The following is an 18,962-nucleotide window of genomic DNA, read 5'->3' on the forward strand; positions in this document are numbered from 1 at the left end:
TTACGCTGTCTTCCACGCGTCGTGCCTACCATCTCTCTCGCAGCTGTTTCGATGGCACCATGGATGTTCCTCCACAGCCCATTTATATTTTCTCCTTCTACCTGCTGTTCTGCGATTCGTTGGTCAAGCTTCCTGGCGTACTCCATTGCTACGCCGTCTGCCGTTAACCACTAGAAGTTGAAACGCAGCGTCCTCTTAGTGCGAGCTTTCGTCGTGTTCGACAGCCTTGCGCGAATCTTACTCACTTCGAGATAGTGGTCAGTGTCGACCGTCAATCAAGACATGACCGATCTGAGAGCTAAAGTCTCCATTTGGATGCCTCCAGGTGTGTTTCCGAATATTCAAACGTGAAAAGTAGGTTCTACAGATGGCCATTCTTCTGGCCGCGGCAAAATTCATGAGCCTCAGACCGTTATCATTGGTCGACAGATGAAGGCTATGTCTTTCAATAACTGAACGGAAGAATTCCTCCCTCCGGATCTGCGCGTTTGCATCTCCGATGATGATTTTCACGTCGTGTTTTGGGTACTCTCCGTAGGTCCTCTCAAGCCTGTCATAAAACTCGTCCTTAGTATCATCGGATTTATGATTTGTCGGTGCGTATAAGTTGATTAGGCTATAGTTGAAGAATTTACCCTTAATCCTCAACACGCATATACGGTCATCTACGGGCCTCCACCGGATAACTCGTTGCTTTTGTTTTCCCAACACTACGAAACCGACTCCATGTTCAGCTTTCTTACCGCCACTGTAGTAGATGTGGTACTTGAAAAAAGTGCCTGCAATAGGGTCTACTGCACGGAACTCCCTTTCTCCGAAATTTGGCCACCGAACTTCCTGAATAGCAGCGATCTCCACTCCGAGTTGATGCAGCTCTCGAGCAAGCAAGCCAGCCCGTGCCGGTTCATGGAGAGTTCGGACATTCCAGGTACCAAGTTTCCAATCGTTATCCCTTAATCGTTTCCTTGTCCCTTGCCGTGTCCTATACCGATTGTTCCGTCCTGAATTTCTTTCTTCGTTGTTCGTGGTAATTGAGTTTTCGGTATACTTCCTCACCGGGGTCGCGATACCTACATCCCGCTGATGGGTCTGCCATCTTAGGTATAGCTTGCGGGATACAGCATTTCATATTCAGCCGCCCGTTACGAGACAGACGCTGTGTGAGCCGCTCCTCACCTGGAGAACAGGCGCTCTAGTTCGCACCTCCTAGCTTAGCTGCTTCAGTAAGTACTTGAAGCATTTCCGGGTAAGGCCATCGACCGTCATCATTTGACCTAGATCTGCGTGGAGGCGCCAGGTGGGAGCTTGAGAGAGCCAGAGCTATGCTTGTCGCTCCTACCAGGTAACTCTCTCCATTTCTTACCCACCATCGTAATCTAATCTGATCTGAAAGCATGCTCTTGTTGATTGTTAAAAAAAATTTGTACCCCAAATCAACTTTTGTATCATCATTAGATAAACTGATTGAATGTTGAAGGCATAACCATTTTGAACCTGTACCTCTAATAGCAAACAACTAATTATCCTCGATGTATCGTTCGCCGAAATCGGTTTAACTTCCATCAAGTTGAAAAAGCATTCCCCTCGCATCTCAATAAGGCCACAACTAATTAATTTGCCGTACCTATTTGGCCACCGGCATCCGCCGCGGCGGTCCTCCAGCCTTTTCGCGAATGTGCTTCGAAGCCTCGCATCCTCGATCACCACTAATTTTCGGAAGTCACGAATCACTCATCAAAAAAACTTTCCAAACTGTAACGAACGTGAGCACGTTGTTGGCAAGTTAACATTCTAGTCGTTCCTACCACCCACTGTGCCCCCCCCCAAGCACAGTATTTCGCTGATAGTTGATTGTATTTAACTTGGTGGCGTGTGAGGAGGAAAAAGTTTTTCCTGACTTTCATTATGCAGCTCATCATCGTCGTCGTCGTCGTCATCTCCATCGACAGCATCATTATTGACAGGATCGTCACCGCACCAACCAACGTCGTTGCTGCCTTCAAGAATACTAGAGATTGAAAACGCTCAACTAATCCCAAGAGAGCAGCCCCGTGTGGAGTTTCCGATTAGGCGAAAGTTTCCAGTTCCACTACTAGATTCTTTGTTTGTTCTAAGTTTTCGGAAGATTTGCATCAAAATTGGATCGTGTCAAGTGAGCTGACTGACAGACTGAATAACTGACTGACTGACCGCAGGCGAACGACGATGAACGTCGCGTCGTTCGGTTTGACAGATGAAATCAAAATTCTTATCAGCCCTTTTCCAGAAGAACGACGATTGTGCGGGTTTGGCTTCGTTTCGTAAACATGACACCTTCTCGTCAACAACGGCGGCGGCGGCGGTAGGGATCTATCTACAAGTATGTACAGTACAAGCGGGATACGATTTACAAGTCATTTCAAAATGGGAGATAAAATTAAGCCGCTACCCGCATACGTAGGAGATTGAGGTTATGAAAAGCTACAGAATTTTAAAGCCTTTTTCATTATGTGGAAAAGTTAAAGAAAACTCCACCGGCTCACTAAGTGGGTTAGCCGGTTTTCCTTCCCAATGTCAACAACTGAACGGAATGATCCCTTCATCTTTTCTTTTCACTTTCAGATGCTGGCGGTTGCTGCTGCGGTTGGATGCTGCTGCTGTTGCTGTTGCGAATCCTGGCGCCCTCCACTTGTGCCGTCGTGCGGAATCTGCTTCGAAACGACGGCGATGGTGCCAGTCGGTTGTAATATAAATCGTGAATCGTTCCGTGCGCTCGCTCGCAGGAGACGAAGTATGATTAGTGTGGCACGTGGGATTGCGCTTTTCCTGCTTGTTTAGGTTCGTGAAGTGGTGTGAGTGTGTGTGTGTGCGCGTGTACGTGTGCATGTATGTGCGTATGTATGCCTGAGCATGAACGTGAATGTGTCGATGTGGCTGTGTGCTCGCTTTTTTTCCTTACCGTTCCATCGGAGCTTTTAGCTCACAGCCTCCTATGCTCGATGCTTATAAGTAGATATGAAAAAAAACTCGATTAAAATTTTGGCCCTCTTTGTTGTACATTTAGTAACGGTTGTAGCAACGGATGGAGGCTAAGCGTGACATTCGAAAACAATAGATAAATCCATGTGGGCGGCTTTTGGACTGGAAGGCAAGAAACGATTCCGGGCGAAGCCTCGGAGAAGATGTGCCATTGACATTCATTGCATATTGCTCTCAAGGGATTTCGATGAAACGGTGGAAGTGGGGGTCGATGGTTGTTTTTGACTTTATTGTTCTCTAAGAACTTTGAAGAATAGCTTATGTTTGAGGGACACCACTTCATACTCCACGTAATTGGAAGTAGGAAACAAACTTTCGTTGGTTATCAATTTTTTTGAGTGCTTTTATGCTTTCAATGTTTTTGTTTTTAAACAAACATTTCCTGGAATGCAGTTTAATTTCCATTTAATGAAAAACCGGCGGAGATTTCGATTTCCTAACATTTTGATAGTCAATTTTCGATTTATTATTTACAATAAATTATAATTTCTGATTTTATTTGACCAACCATAATAATGTGGAAGTGAAGTGGAGGATCTTCCGGAACAACACAAACGTCTGGAAAAGTTTCCTTCCCTCCGTCGTTGCGGAAAAGCCATTCCATATTTGTCGGACTTGGCAAACAACCGTTGTTGGTTGTTGGCGGGAAAGTTGTACGTCATACACGTTGAAATGTCGTACCCCACTAAATAAATACATACCCAGACAGTGAAGTGGAGAAAAAAAACTTGAAACAGTTCCACTATTGGACGGGCAGAACAGAAAGAATGCATCTAGCTTACGTGTATCTATAAATAAATTTAACTTTTATATAGAGTCTAACTATACAACTACAGAAAAAAAATCAGCGAAGCAGAAATTTTCGATTCAAAGAACATTTAAAAGTATAGGGCAAGAGAGTAAAAGAAAGCAAAAATAAACAGTGTTTGGCTTTTGCGAGGGGCAATGTTCGGCCGGCTGCTCTGTGCCGGCAGTAGGCAAAGAAAATTCTCTTCAGTCGTCCAGCAAACAACAAGTTCTAAACTAAAAAAAACTATAAGTATGTAAGAGTGTACAAGGGGCGGATCGAAAATTCTGAAGACCGAACTCGAGACAAGTGGGGCCGCTACTCTATACATGTCTGGACGGAACAGAAAACAAAAAAGAGTTTCAATGAAATTGAAGTAAAACTAGTTATTACCTGTACACACTGAACAGCCGAGCGTGGTAAAGCAAATTTCTCATGCTCCTCAGAGTTAAGAACTGCAAGATGAAAATAAAAACTAAAGAAATCAAGTCTATATTCTGTGCCCTGCGACAGGTGGTGGAGGGTAGCATTAAAGAAAAAAAAACAAATAAAATGAAATATAAATGTGATAACCGCTCTGACGTTGCAAACCGAGAGATGATGCCGGAAGCCCTGGCTGGAAGGAGGTTTTTCTTGTTTTCGTGAATTTGCTGTTTAGTTCCAAGAGCGAGGTTAAAATTGAGAGGAAAGTGTCCTTCCGGTGAGGCGCGTACCGGAGGCGACCAACGACGGCGGTCAGCTCCGAGGATTGAGCAGAGTTGGAAACTTGGTCGTCCTGTCAATTCTATTTATGTAGGTGTGTGGGTGTTACTTAAGTGTAACTTGAGCGTTGCTATTTATTCTGAAGGCTTCTGAAATAAACTGACCGGTCGAGTAGGGCGCGGGAAGAGGCGGAAAAAGGGAAAGCGGAGGAGAGAAGAGTGGTGGCTTCAAGCTTTTTGCTGTTGAAACTTTAGAAAATATGACAACCGCAAAGGAAGAGACAGACGGCAGTCGAAGTCATAACCGAAAAAAGACGATGTAATATTTTTAGGGATTGAAATTTAATTAATTCAGAATGTAAATACAGCGGTGGTACATTAAAAATACGATTGTATGGTGAAAATGCGAGAAAATAAATACAAAGAAAAATAACAAAAATAAGGATTTACTCGTTGTTTATGCATGGGTTCATTCGAAAGCCACAATTATGCTCGGGTCAATTTCCACGTTGGTTGCAGATTTGCGAATAATTATTATCATCGCAAGCCGGTCGGTATCTTTGACTCTTTGACTCTTCGTTGTTTTCGGTAGACTGAGCACTGTTTGAGGATGATTTTTGATTTGGTGCAAATGCAACAAATATTGAAATATCAACTTCAAACTTCAGACTAAAATTACGAGTGTTTCTAACTGAATTGCCGCGTAGAAGGACATAACAATTGGTAATGGTTTTCTGCCTTCAAACGATTTACTCTACCAAAAAACAAGATAGCAGGCCGTGACCGGAATTGGACAATGATTTGCGTGTTTTTGCAATAAATTTTTTGTTTATGTTGAAACTTGTGAAAAATTGTTAGTTCGATCCTGGAAGTTTGACAACAGACGTCTAAAGATTGAAGGTAAGTTATTGAATCAACATAGTGATTGAACAGGCACGAGGAGAAAAGACAAACATGGGTAAAATCGATTTGTATTTTTGTGTTACTGATAATAACTTACTTAGCATAACTTGCCATTGCTAAACAGCAAAGGGAAAAACGTCACATGGTGGCGTGTCGAGGTATTAGTCCGGGGATTTTTGTTTATAAAAGTGATGTCAGTGTATGTGTATTATTAGAATAGGCAGTAAAACCCTAAATTGACCCAATATCTGATTGACTGAAAATGACATGCAACCGTTGCACAATGGGCAAAAACGAGCTCGTAATCCCAAGAATTAGAAGCCGCTGGTTTGGAATCTTACAAGATACCTATTATTATGTAGAAAAATGCAGGAAATCGATTGGTGATGGTTACATCCTGCGAAGACTTCGGAAAGTGGCCCATTTTGGCTTGGTTTGGCATTTGGTCATTGGTTAAGGTATATTTGAAGATATATTTTGTTTTCTTTGGATACCAGAATAATGATTATTATGCTAGTGACAGGTGGGCGCGTGAATGCCCTTTAGAAAATAGTTCCTTGCTGGCGGTACATGCCGGGAACAAACGGAATGTCGTAGACCGGATTTCAAGGAAGATTTTGAAGCTTTAGGTCAATACCTAAATTGTTACGTAGCGGTTTTTGAAAATTCGAAAAATTACCAAAATAGCTGTAATTTACCCAAAAGAAAGGTGTTTTTCATCAAAAATCGCCAATTAAGAGCTCAGCCAAATTGGTCCAGTAGTTTCTGAGATACACGTACCACCAGCTAAAGAAACATGAAGGGAGAGTTTATCGACTGTAAATTATTATGCTTTGACGGTTTTTCGACCTTTCAGTCAATTCCAGAATCCTTAGAAAAAGGTGAAATAAATCACCGAAACGTTGGATTAGTAAAAGCAAAACAATCGTTTGCTACATCCACTTGACTGAAAAGCCGAAAAACCGTCAAAGCATAAAGAAACATGGTTTCGGGGAAAACGCGTTCATAGTTTCGTACAGCAATAGACTTCCCTTGAGGTGACTCCACAATATTTGCCGTAAGTTTTCAATGAGATCAGATAACAAAAAATCCTTTTGGCTTGACATTTCTGGAGGTAAAAACGTCTCGGAAATACAAAAAAAAATTAAATTCGATTTTTCCGACTTTCCAGAGTAGGGTCCCCCCTTAAGCATTAGTTACGATTCCGAGTTTATTAAGAGGTATTTACGATAATTTTAGTACTTTGATATACGAATTGGTGCTGGCTGAGTTCTGCCAATAATATCCATTTCATCGGCAAAGCAGATGAATTGACTAGATTTGTTGAAGATCGTGCCCCTCTTTTTGATATCCGCTCGGTTCGTAACACCTTGTAGCGCTATGTAGAACAGCATGCATGAAAGACCATCACTTTGACGAAGCCCTCTGTGTGATTCGAATTTACTTGACAATCCATCCGCAATTCGAACACAGCACTGTATACCATTAACGTCAGTTTGATCAGATTCCTGAGGAAGCTGTTCTCGTCCATGATTTTCCATAGCTCTCTTCGGTCGATGGTATCATATGTGGCTTGGCAGTCAACGAACAAATGGTGCGTGGGTATTCACAACCTTTGTGGAAGCTCTGCCGCAGTGTAGATATTTGATCCGCCGGTAGTTTGTCCTCCTTCCAAATCCATGAAATTATCTAGTGTAGGGCCGTTGAAGAATTCTGCTGCACTCGCTCGTTTTTTGGCGGCTCTATTAATCTCCGGCTGTCCGTTTCCTCGTTGGATCTATTCTAGATCAGAAGCTGGAACGATATTAACGTTTACAACCACCTGCAAGATAATTTCCGTTCTGCCACCTTCTGTTAAGAGATGCTCATCGAAGAACTGTTTCCACCAGTCGATCTCGCGATCATTTGTGATCAGGCTACCTTACTCGTCCCTATCCCTATATATAAAAATAGATTTCTGTCTGTCGGGATGTTCCTTAAAGAATCAAAAACTACTGAACCAATTGGCGTGAACATTGGCATGTAGACTATCAATAGTAACACTAGATGATTCAGGGCGAGACGGACACAGGCCGGGAGTTTTGCCGGCGACCTGCCGTCGGAAACGCCGGCCACCGCGGGGGGCAGCCCCCCGCTTCGCAGAAATCACCTCTATCTAGGTTTATTTGTTTTCCTAGGTCTACTGACCTCTATTACTTTCCTTCAGTTGGGTCCGAACGAGCGATAGCGAGGAAGGAGAGGATCACCCGTGAAATGGTACATCCCGCGTAAGGTTTTTCGCGAAATGGTATTTCACGTTATGGGCAACAGAGAAGTGGTGTTCCGCAAAATGGTATTCGGCGAAATGTTATCTAATCATGGCGAATATTTAAATACTATCCGCTTTATTTTATCAGGCTAAGCAATGGAACGGGGTTGTTTTCAACTTTACTGTAAGGAAAATTTGTATATAACCGTTATGTGTACGGGAAATTTAACACCCATAAGTGTTCGGATGGGTACCCGGGTACCCACCGAAATGAAATGCTTCTAACTTTATCAATTCTTGACCGATTTTGGATCTTGAACCGTCAAAAGATTGGAAAATTTGTCTATTTTTATAGCATGAGACTAACCAAGCCTGGGACCACGTCTGGTTCCCGTAAATCCGGATCTTCGGGACCATGTTCCGGATCCAAAACAAATGTGTACAATTGTCAATAAAACCACACAATATTGGTATCAAAATTCATGAAATCACTCCAGGAGTTGATGTTTATCCATTTTGAGTCCATTTAACGAGTTGTCTTCGGAATGGCCATTCCGGAGCAGATTCCTGTGGGGCCTTATGAGACCATTAACCTGTTTGGACTGAAACCCTAGCAATATGTATATCAAAATTCACGAAATCACTCTAGGAGTTGAGTTTTATCCATTTTGAGTCCATCTGATGATTTGTCCCCGGAATGGCCACTCCAGAGCTTCCTGGGGGGCTCTATGAGACCAGTAACATGTTTGGATGGAAACCCTAGCAATATGTATATCAAAATTCGTGAAATCACTCCAGGAATTGAAATTTATCCTTTTTGAGTTCAGTTGATGACATGTCCTCGGAATGGCCATTCCGCAACAGGTTCCTGTGGAGCCTTATGAGACCAGTAACATGTTTGGTTAGAACCCCCAGCAATATGTATGTCAAACTTCATGAAATCACTCCAGGAGTTGATTTTTATTCACTTTGAGTCCATTTGATGAGTGGTTCCCGGAATGGCCACTTCGTAACAGATTCCCATGGGGCCCTGAGGCCACTAACATGTTTGGGTAGAAACCCTAGCAATATGTATGTCAAAATTCATGAAATCCCTCCAGGAATTGATTTTTGTCCATTTAAGTCGATTTGACGAGTTGTCCTCGGAATGGCCACTCCGGGGACAACTTGTCAGATGGACTCAAAATGGATAAAAATGAACTCCTGGCGTGATTTCATGAATTTTGACATACATATTGCTAGGGTTTCTATCCAAACATGCTAGTGGCCTCATAGGACCCCACGGGAATCTGCTCCGGAATGGCCGTTCTGGAGACAACTCATCAAATGGACTCAAAGTGGATAAAAATCAACTCCTGGAGTGATTTCATGAAGTTTGACATACATATTGCTGGGGTTTTTATCCAAACATGTTAATGGTTTCATAAAGCTCCACAGGAACCTGCCGCGGAATGGCCATTCCAAGGACATGTCATCAACTGAACTTAAAAAAGATAAATTTCAATTCCTGGAGTGATTTCACGAATTTTGATATACATATTGCTAGGGTTTCATTCAAACATGTTACTGGTCTCATAGAGCCCCACAGGAACCTGCTCCGGAGTGGCCATTCCAGGGACAGCTTATCAAATGAACTTAAAATGGATAAAACTCAACTCCTGGAGTGATTTCGTGAATTTTGATATACATATTGCTAGGGTTTTCTATCCAAATATATTAGCGGTCCCGTAAGGCACCACAGGAACCTGCTCCGGAATGGCCATTCCAAAGACTATAAGTTGAATGGACTCAAAATGGATAAACATCAACTCCTGGAGTGATTTCATGAATTTTGATACCAATATTGTGTGGTTTTATTGACAATTGTACACATTTGTTTTGGATCCGGAACATGGTCCCGGAGATCCGGATTTACGGGAACCAGACGTGGTCCCAGGCTTGGTAAGTCTCATGCTCTAAAAATAGACAAATTTTCCAATCTTTTGACGGTTCAAGATCCAAAATCGGTCAAGAATTGATAAAGTTAGAAGCATTTCATTTCGGTGGGTACCCGGGTACCCATCCGAACACTTGTGGGGTAAAAAAATTCGAAGGCCCCCCCTTCGACCCCCCCTGCTGCTACAGGCACACTGTTGATGACAAATGGTTTATTCCCACTAGTTAGGAGCATTCTACGAGTTTTAGCTGGCTGAGTTGTCGTAAACCTTGTTTTTCGAGGCTATAAAGTCTCAAAAGGTACCCGGGTACCCAGCCGAACACATAACGGTTAAAACAACCAAGAACTCTTCAGAAACTTGCAAAACTCCAGATTTTGACAAAGGTCACCTGAGATTCTCGATTTATGTACAACACAGTTTAATTTGTGGCAATACGAAGTTTGTCGGGTCAGCTAGTATCCATATAAATGATCCAGTGTGTGTCCTTTATGAGATTGAGATTGGTTACGTTGTCATTAGTACGCAATAGTTGTTCTAGCTCTTCACGAGCTCTATCCTCCTTATGGCGCTTTTTCCTCTTCAGAATCGTAGTCAACTTATTCCGCGCTCGTCGATATTTGGACAAATTCTCCCTTGTGGTAATACTTAGATAGTATTTTCAAGCTGTGCACTAATCAGGTTACCAATATCTTTATCGCTAATTAGCCATGTTTGGTAACAATTTTCAAACGCACACGCTGATAGTTATTTGTTGTTATGTCGGACATTGCGCTACTAACGAAAAAGCCGTCTTTTTGATTTCAGTAGTCGTTACTTCTTTCAATTCTGATTATACACAATTCAATAGTTTAATTTAGAACTGGTCGCCGGTAATTTTGGGCCGGTGCGTCGCCAAGCTCATGTTTCTCACGCCGATGTCGTCGTCATCGTCAGCAGCATAGAGCCGGGGTGGCTCGCAAATCACTTTCGATCTGATCTAGCCATCTTGCACGCTAAGGTGCTCTACTCCTGGTGCCGGTGGGGTTGTTAATGAGAACTGTTTTCGTCACACTGTCGTCCGGCATCCTTACGACGTGTCCAACCAACTGTAGCCTATCGACTTTCGCCAGATGTACGATGGCAATCTCTCCAAGCAGTTCCTGTTACCCTTATTCTGCGAGGCGAGTGACGTGACTATGTTGCAGTCACCGCGAATCAGGTGACAATTGTCACCTAGGTGACTCGCCTTGTCACTTAGGTGACAAGGGTTTCTTACCTAGGTGACACGATTGTCACTTAGGTGACTCGACTCGCCGTGGCGAGTCACGGCGAGTGACAATTGTCGTATTGAGTCATGTGACTCGCAGAATAAGGGTGTGTAAGTCGTGAATTATACTCCTCCGCCACTCTCTGCTTTCAGTTTGTGCTGGTGCTTGCTAGATAGTCAGTAGGATCGTTGCACTGGCCCCGCAATCTTCCTGTACTCTAACAGCTGCCTGCGAAGTCTGTCGATAAAGAAGGGTAATGTCTAAAGACGGTATAAACCGATGGCTTTGCTTTTTTTAGTTTCAGTTTGTACTCCGTCAAATATCGTGTGTAGCATCTTCCGCTCGAACACGGCCATGTCGCGTATGTTCTCCGTGAGTAGCGTCACAGCTTCAAGTCCATGAAAAATTACCGGTCTGATAAGGCTTTTGTACATTGGCAGCGTTGTACGACGGCGTATGCTTCTTGATCGTAGCATACTGCGAAGGGCAAATTAGGCCCGATTTGCCGCTTGAATGCGCCACTGTATCTCCTTACTAGTGTTGTTGTCCGCGGTCACCAGCGATCCCAAACACACGAATTCATCTGCCACTGCTAGTTGGTCGCTGTCAACGGGCTTCTTTCTTTTATGTATTTAGACTACGACGCATTCATTTTTAGCCCAATCCTCCAAGATGTAACTGGTACTGGGAAAGCTCAGTAGCAACAGTGTGACTATGGTCCTAGGATCGGCTTACTACTGGGTAATCAGAGGAGCTTCGCGGACAAGCATGTGGTCGACTTTCACCTTACTGTATGAGTGGAGGGGGTTATTGTGGTAACTTGTGGTTTAGAGGATTTGAAAAGAATGAAATTATGAAAACTATTGCTTTATTTTTGGAACTATTGTGGGTGTGTATGTGTGTGAGGGTGTACGTGATCGGTACGTACCGCTGCCTCTGCTTCTGCTCGCTGACTGCTGGTTTCGCAGTCACTGCTGACGAGCCGGACGCTGACCGGTGCTAGTCAGTTCTGTTCTAGTCTTCTCTCTTTGACGAAGATCGACAGGCCCAGGACGATACCGGAATGATCATGCCGAGAGCGGAATGTTCCTCTTAATAATGATGGCCCAAGGCCAGAGGACGACCGCTGGTCCTTTACGGGTTAGACGTAGCGAGCATCCAGGGCTCGCTAGGCCGATCGTGTGCTGACCTTTCCTCGAACCGTCTAACCGGTTGTACAAATAGAAACGTGAATATAAAAGGTCCTAGCGGGTGAGGGCGATATCAGGAGACAATTACTCCTATTGATCCAGACAATTACGGATAAAGGTTCTGTTGTCTTTTCAGGATTTATCAATTACCTGAACAAATTCAAAGCCACTCACAACATTCACTAGCACTTTTACTTGCAAAATTTTAGCTGTTTAGCACACGACAACCGGATTATATCTGAAGAATGGTGGTTATTTTAACCACGAAGAAGCTTTTTCGCGGTATTTTTCCGTGCATATGGCCGCATATTCGCGTAGTTTATGTATATCGTGTATAACAGTTTTCCTCCCCCGCACAGTGGTCCAATCAGCGAAATACGTGATCGTGTGATATTGCGCCAAAACGTGAAGTTTTTCACATATAGTGTCTTCAGGAAAATTTCTTGGTATAACAATCCCCTTCTTGTGAGAGAAGTCCTTGGGTGATTAATTCCCTTAAAAGTGAGATAAGAAATTTATTTTCTCGTACATTCGAGATAGAGGTTTGGTACTTTCGGCAAAGTTGTAGTAAATATCAATGCAAACAACTTTGTTAAGGACACCATACTTGTATCTGTTCATGGAAATTATCTATGAAGCGTATTTCGTGGCCAAACCCTTTAAAACAGTTTTTAAACCCTGACTTATTCTTCACAACTTTTACGTGTTCATAGTGTTCTAGAAGTTGTTCATCTTGCCAAAATCAACGTTTTTGTAGAACATTATTATAAGTAATTGTCTGTAGTTTCGGAGACTTTGAGCATTTTTGATGAAAAATAGTACTACTTTGAGCTTAAATATTTCCCAAGGTGGCAAATGGTGGCAGACCAAAAAACTCCTACTTAAAAGTACAACAAAAAACCTTTAAAAGCAAGTGTCAATTGACTGTATCTGTTTGTATCCTCAAAAGTTATAGTTGTTTTAAAAATCCATCACAGTCATGTTTATCGAACATTTAAAATGTACTTCGGATGCAATAAACGCCATATTGTTTATGTTGACAATCTTTTTCTAATAAGTTAAGTTGCCAGCCATTTTTTCGCCTATTTTCGAGTCGAAAATGAATGTAGACTTAAAATTATTTGACGCAATTAATAAGAGAAAAGCTTCCAAATAACTTACTTAAGTCTATTTTGTTCAATACCTTCGATTGGTGTCTTTTCAAAAGATCGCACTCATAATGGACTGGTACCAAATGACCGAAACACAAATGGTCGAATCACGAATGACCGAAATCCAAATGGCCGAATTTCAACAACAGTCACAGAAGACCGAATTTTCTCGGAATGACTAAATAACCATTTAATTAGAAAACACGAATTGACAAGCAGTTAACAATTAACTTTACTCAAAAAAAAATAAAATAAGCAACACATCTTTTTGTTGTACTTTTAAGTACGAGTTGTTTGATCTGCCACCATTTGCCACCTTGGGAAATATTTAAGCTCAAAGAAGCACTATTATCAATCAAAAAAGCTCAATATCTCCGAAACTTCAGAAAATCACGTATAATAATGTTCTACGTTGATTTTAGAAAGATAAACAACTTTCTAGAACACTATGAACACGTAAAAGTTGACCAGAATAAGTCAGGGTTTAAAAACTGTTTTGAAGGGGTTGTCCATGAATAACGCTTCATAGACAATTTCCATGAAGAGATAGAAGTATGGTGTCTTTGACAAAGTTGTTTGTATTAATATTTACTACAATTTTGCCGACTATACTACCCCTGTATCTCGATTGTACGAGAAAATAAATTTCTTATCTCACTTTTAGGGGAATTGATCACCCAAAGACTTCTCTCACAAGAAGGGGCTTGTTATACCAAGAAATTTTCCTAAAGACACTATATGCGAAAAACTTCACGTTTCGGTCCTATATCAAACGATCACGTATTCCGCTGTTTGAACCACTGTGCCCCGTCAGCTTTTCTGTTATATTAGTCTGGTGGTGACTGTCGTTGCACCGCCCACTTATACACACTGTGTCACGTCTTTATTGTTTAGTGTGTTTAGCAAAATTTGCCGAGATTTGGACAGCCGAGCGTTCGGTGAAAATTTCAGTTTTGCAAATCGACGTTTAAGGATCTTTACTAACGTTTGGCAGAATAAAAAATTTTACCAAACGCTCGGCTGTTCAATTCTCGGCAAAATTTTGCTGACTTCAGCACTTTTTTTAAGTGTGTAGGTAGTTCATTGCTTTTTACCCGATACAACGATATCTTAATTTAATATGATTGCCTCGACTATTGTGAAAAATAACAAACTTCTACAATGCTTTTGTAAAGTGGAGTTTTTTCAGTTTTCTGATAATCCAACGTAGAGAATCCATCATTCTATCAGAATCAAATTAAGATTATCACAATCCAAAGATATATTTTCGGTACGAAAGAAAAATCCGTTCATCATCCCGCTAGAGGAAACTCCATTAACCTATACCAACCGGTTCCGATTGTATTTTTATTAACTGGTAGTAATAGTGATCCTAGCATCCTATACTCGTCTATCGACGTCGTACGGCAAACGGACGGATAAAAACGTTGAAGTACGAAAGATGATGAAATGCTTTTAACATAATCCGGAAGTCATTTATGTCCCTATGCTAATGGAAATCGTAATAATTGAATGTGATGTAATATTATTCTTTTCCTGCTTTGCATCGAACGAACGAACGGTTCGAAGGCGGTAACAACAGCAGCAGCAACCGTACAATAGAACAAGTCCTTCACAGCAGCACGTTGCTTCTAAACCTAAATGCACTTTAGAGTCCCATCGATGGAAGTGGAATGTTAGAAAGAGGAAAAAGCCTGTCGTGTGTTCTAGCTAGTTCTAGCTCTACTTGGTGGACTCCTTGTGGAAGAAATCCTTAATTCCTAGCGTATCACAGGTGAAGCGGAACAGCTTGTCACACTGGACCGAGTTCTTCCAGAAGCGATGGCAGGTCATCACACGACAATTGCTCAGGTACGTGCCAGCCTTGCTTTCCAGTTCCGGGGCGATGCCGGCGTACACGATGGTGCGTGATCCCTGCTCGGGGTTCTGTGGATTATTCGGAAAAAGATTTTGCTATAGTAATTAACTGATCGACTATCTACGGCACAGTGCACAGGGAACGGCGTGCAGTTGCTTACCTTAAATAGCATCTGCCGGACCCACGGGATATAGGTGGTGCTTGAATGCTCGAACAAATCCGTATTGACAACTCCCGGGTGCACGGCGTACGACCGGATCGGAACGTTATCTTCCTCGAACTGCAGATTGGTGTGCTTCGCGAACAGGACCTGAACCAGCTTGCTCTGGTTGTACGCCTCCGCTGGGTAGTAGTCTTTGCTGCAATCGAAATGTGGGAAAAATTAGATCAAATGCCGCTAGGAAGGACTGGATGGTGAATGGTGCGAAACGTTTGATGTGGATTGTACGGTTGCCGAATGGTCGGTTTCGACGTCTATGGCTATGCCCTTCTAATATTCTACTCAGTTGAAACAACGACATGACGCAAGGCCAGAATAGCTTCATTAAAACTGTTATGGCCATAGTTGGTATATAGAGTGATGACAAGGAGCATTCGAACGGCGGCGTAGTCCCGGTCGAATTCATCCTGTCGGGTCTGCCACGAAGTGAGGGAAAAGGTTAGGCATTGTGTTTCCAAGTTGAACGCCATCATTGTGGCCTTTATTCCATAACGCCAATGCTCGGTTTGATGTTCCATTGCAGATGAGCAGTTTGGTATCGTTATAGTGACGTTCACGTGACAACGAAAATGCCATTAACAGTTTCGCTGGTGGGTGTCATGATGACAACAGATAACGAGCGCGACCCACTTCACGACAGCCCAGACAGGATTGGTGGCAAAAACAGTGATCGACTTTCTCCGCACTCTAATGCCGCAGAACGTGCGGTGCGGTGCGGCGTGGCGCGAAGCGGCGGTTGAAAAACAAACCAATTTAAATTTGTGTATGATTTTGTTCGCCTCATTGGATGCTTCGGTTGCATATCAATGCGGCGGCGGTCCCGGTCCGGTACATTGTGGCCATATTCTCGATGGCCGTTATTAGCGGATGGGATGATGAATCGCGGTGTGTCATGCGGTTTCTCGGTAAGCCCCATTGCCGAAATTCTACAGGTAATCGGAAATTCTGTGTATGATAATTTGATATTTGTCAATGCAGTGCATGACAATTTAGCGGCTCTATTCCAGGCCAATCAATCATAATCAGTATTCCCTGGAAGGGTTCGAATCCAAAAGATTATCTGTACGCATTTGGTTTGTTTTGTTTGCTATTGCGGTTATTCCATTGGCAATTAAGTTCCGCAGAAATTATAAGTGGACAAAAATTAAAATTGATTCGTTTACGATTAGTTAATGATTTAGGAATAAGTTGGATTGGAAATGATATTTTATTAAAATTAATTGCATTGAATTGAAAATGCAATGGGAATTTTTGACAGTCACGCAAATTTGCGGACAGAAAAACGAGATGCATTGTCAAAATCTTATTACTCCGCCCAATAGCCTTTCGGTGTGCGAAAAATTTCCAATATTTGAAGACCTCGTGTCAGTAGTGGCTCAGTTTCAGCGAGAATTACTCTATGTTAAATGCATTGGCTATCGAATGTTACGATTTTTCCTGTAAATCAACGTGACTAAGCATAATAATAAATTTTATTTCATGTGTCCCAATGTCGCCTTCACGAAACGATTTCCGTGTTAAAATTATTAAGAAAATTGATGTACAAAATAAGCTTTCACCGAATGTTAGATGCAAATGAACATGTTATATGAGTTTCGAGGCATTGATAGAAACTTACTATACTCAATAAGTCAATAAAATTGGGACTGTATAACACAAAATGCCGATAAATTGGTAAGTTGAATAAGGCTTATACAAATTTGAAAAAAAGTTTATGTCACCCCCCCCTTTAAAAATTTTCGAAATGTGAAGGGGCAAAAAAATAAAGAGTTATATTATTATGTTGCATTCTTTAGTGAAAAGCAGATTTTTTACAGTTCAACGAGTTTACATCTATAAATTATCCAATATGTGCAAAGTTAAAGCAATTATCCCGTTAGTATTGATCAACTTTCTTTCACCAACTAACCTTTATGGTTCCTATTGCAAGTCATAGGCGACTATTTTGGCGTTCGTTTGCTCGTTCCATTTTAATTCTACGAATTAGATTGAGGCAAAAATCAATCAAACATATATATGAGTGAAATTCTGTACCGTTGTTGACGGAGAAATTCCGAATTGCAATTGGCGTCATACGTACTAGATAAGATAGAAACACGACAAATTGAGGAGCTCCAAATTGGTCGTTTTATTCGGTAAAGTGTCCAAGTACGTACCCTAATTTTGCATGGTAGGACCGTAAAACACAGAGATACAGTTCTTTGCCATGAATTGGATGCATGCAGGAAGGATGTGACTGAAGTGTTCGAAACTTGAAATTTACGAAACAGTTTGCATCCTTAATAAGCAAAGGTGAACACGTTATTGTTGGAGAACAAGCATCAACAAAGGAATGAATGGCCTGATATTCATGACGAAAAGGTTGACCAAGAAATAAGCGGTTTCAAACGTGAATAGTTTCAGAGATTTGAGATTTCTTAAAACATGTCGGTAGCACAGTACATGCGTTTCAAGTAAAAAAGTGGTAGGGACCTAAACTGTCATTTTCACACTATGATCAAACTGGTTCATCTCTACCAGGATCCTTACTTTATGTGCTTGGGTCGAAAAATATCGAAGTTTGGTTCGGTTTGAACTAAAATTTAAGTACTGTACAAAATATCTGTATTAAATTGTTAATAATATGGAAAAATATACGCTGGTTTCTTCTCTTTTGTTTAGTTATTGAAGGCTTGATGTTATTATTTTTTTCTTGCCCCCCCCCCCCCCCCCTTCAACAATATTTTGAGACCAGGACATAAACTTTTTTTCAAATTTGCATAAGCCTAATTAGAACAACGAACGACACTCCTTCCAATTTTATTGCACACGTCCTAACCCCTTCTTTCTGCAACGCGCATTTGACAATTCACTTTACTGCGGTGTTGCTTTTTGTTTATCAACGCAAGCACTGGGTGTCGTAATTCTCCGTATCGCGATTTTTCCCGTTTTTCTTAGTTTGTTGCGAGGTTTTCAGGTGCTTAATGGATGTTAATATCCTGAAGTATAAGGGCCAATCCACGTCAAGTGTCCGAGTTCCATGTAATCGACCTTCTCGGATTTGAGCCAAATTTTGTCAGATAGTTCGTTTCAGATCAGCAAGAAAAATCCCTAAGTTTGGTGCCGATTGGAAGTCCTCTCGATTTATACGAGTACAAACTTCCATTTTTAAAGAAAAAACTCATTTTTGTCAAATCTTTTTATTTTCTTTTGCTTATATCTCTGGAAATATTAGGTTTACAAAGACAATATTTTCTTCTATGTTTCTAAAGGAAATTTTCTAAGGAATCTTGAAGCTGAAAGCTTCCGAATCGGTTTCTTGAAAACGTACCGAGTATCTATAATCCCAATTGAGAGAAAATGGTGGATGAAAAATAAATCTGGTCAAAAACGGTGACAAATCTTGAGTGTAGCCCATTAAGCATAACTAACGTTAGGAATAAATACATTAGGCATAATGGACGATAGGCATAATGTATGTATGTAACACTAGTTAACAAAATAAAATAAAAAGCGTGAACTCAGTAAGCTGAAGGTGATTTTTCATGTAAAATTGGCCGCTGAATCCGAAAATATGGTCAGAAAACTTTAAAGTAGGATAGTTTTTGAGAAATGCATTAAAATTGAAATTTTGCTTAAAGAAAGAAAGTACATGCACATAAAAACAAATTTCTTCGGCTGCGGTGCACCAATTTCAAATCTCTTTTCCTCATATTAAAAACA

The 18,962-nt window shown here is 41.5% G+C and overlaps 2 protein-coding genes across 2 annotated transcripts in view; one reads left to right on the forward strand and one right to left on the reverse strand.

Moving 5' to 3' along the window:
- Nucleotides 1–2,726, forward strand: part of LOC128735109 (uncharacterized) — a 125,064-nt gene extending 122,338 nt beyond the window's left edge. Inside the window, exon 6 of the mRNA XM_053829603.1 lies at nt 2,602–2,726. Coding sequence (XP_053685578.1) covers nt 2,602–2,726 — 125 coding nt within the window. The remainder of the gene's footprint in view (nt 1–2,601) is intronic.
- An 11,758-nt stretch (nt 2,727–14,484) lies between these two features.
- The window catches only part of LOC128734351 (dehydrogenase/reductase SDR family member on chromosome X), a 48,953-nt gene continuing 44,475 nt past the window's right edge, over nt 14,485–18,962 (reverse strand). The window contains exons 6-7 of the mRNA XM_053828511.1: nt 15,201–15,399; nt 14,485–15,108 (exon numbers count right to left, since the gene is read on the reverse strand). Of these exons, the coding sequence (XP_053684486.1) occupies nt 14,905–15,108; nt 15,201–15,399 (403 nt within the window). The 3' untranslated portion in view covers nt 14,485–14,904. The remainder of the gene's footprint in view (nt 15,109–15,200; nt 15,400–18,962) is intronic.

Source organism: Sabethes cyaneus, chromosome 2 (assembly GCF_943734655.1).
Source record: "Sabethes cyaneus chromosome 2, idSabCyanKW18_F2, whole genome shotgun sequence".
NCBI lineage: Eukaryota > Metazoa > Arthropoda > Insecta > Diptera > Culicidae > Sabethes > Sabethes cyaneus.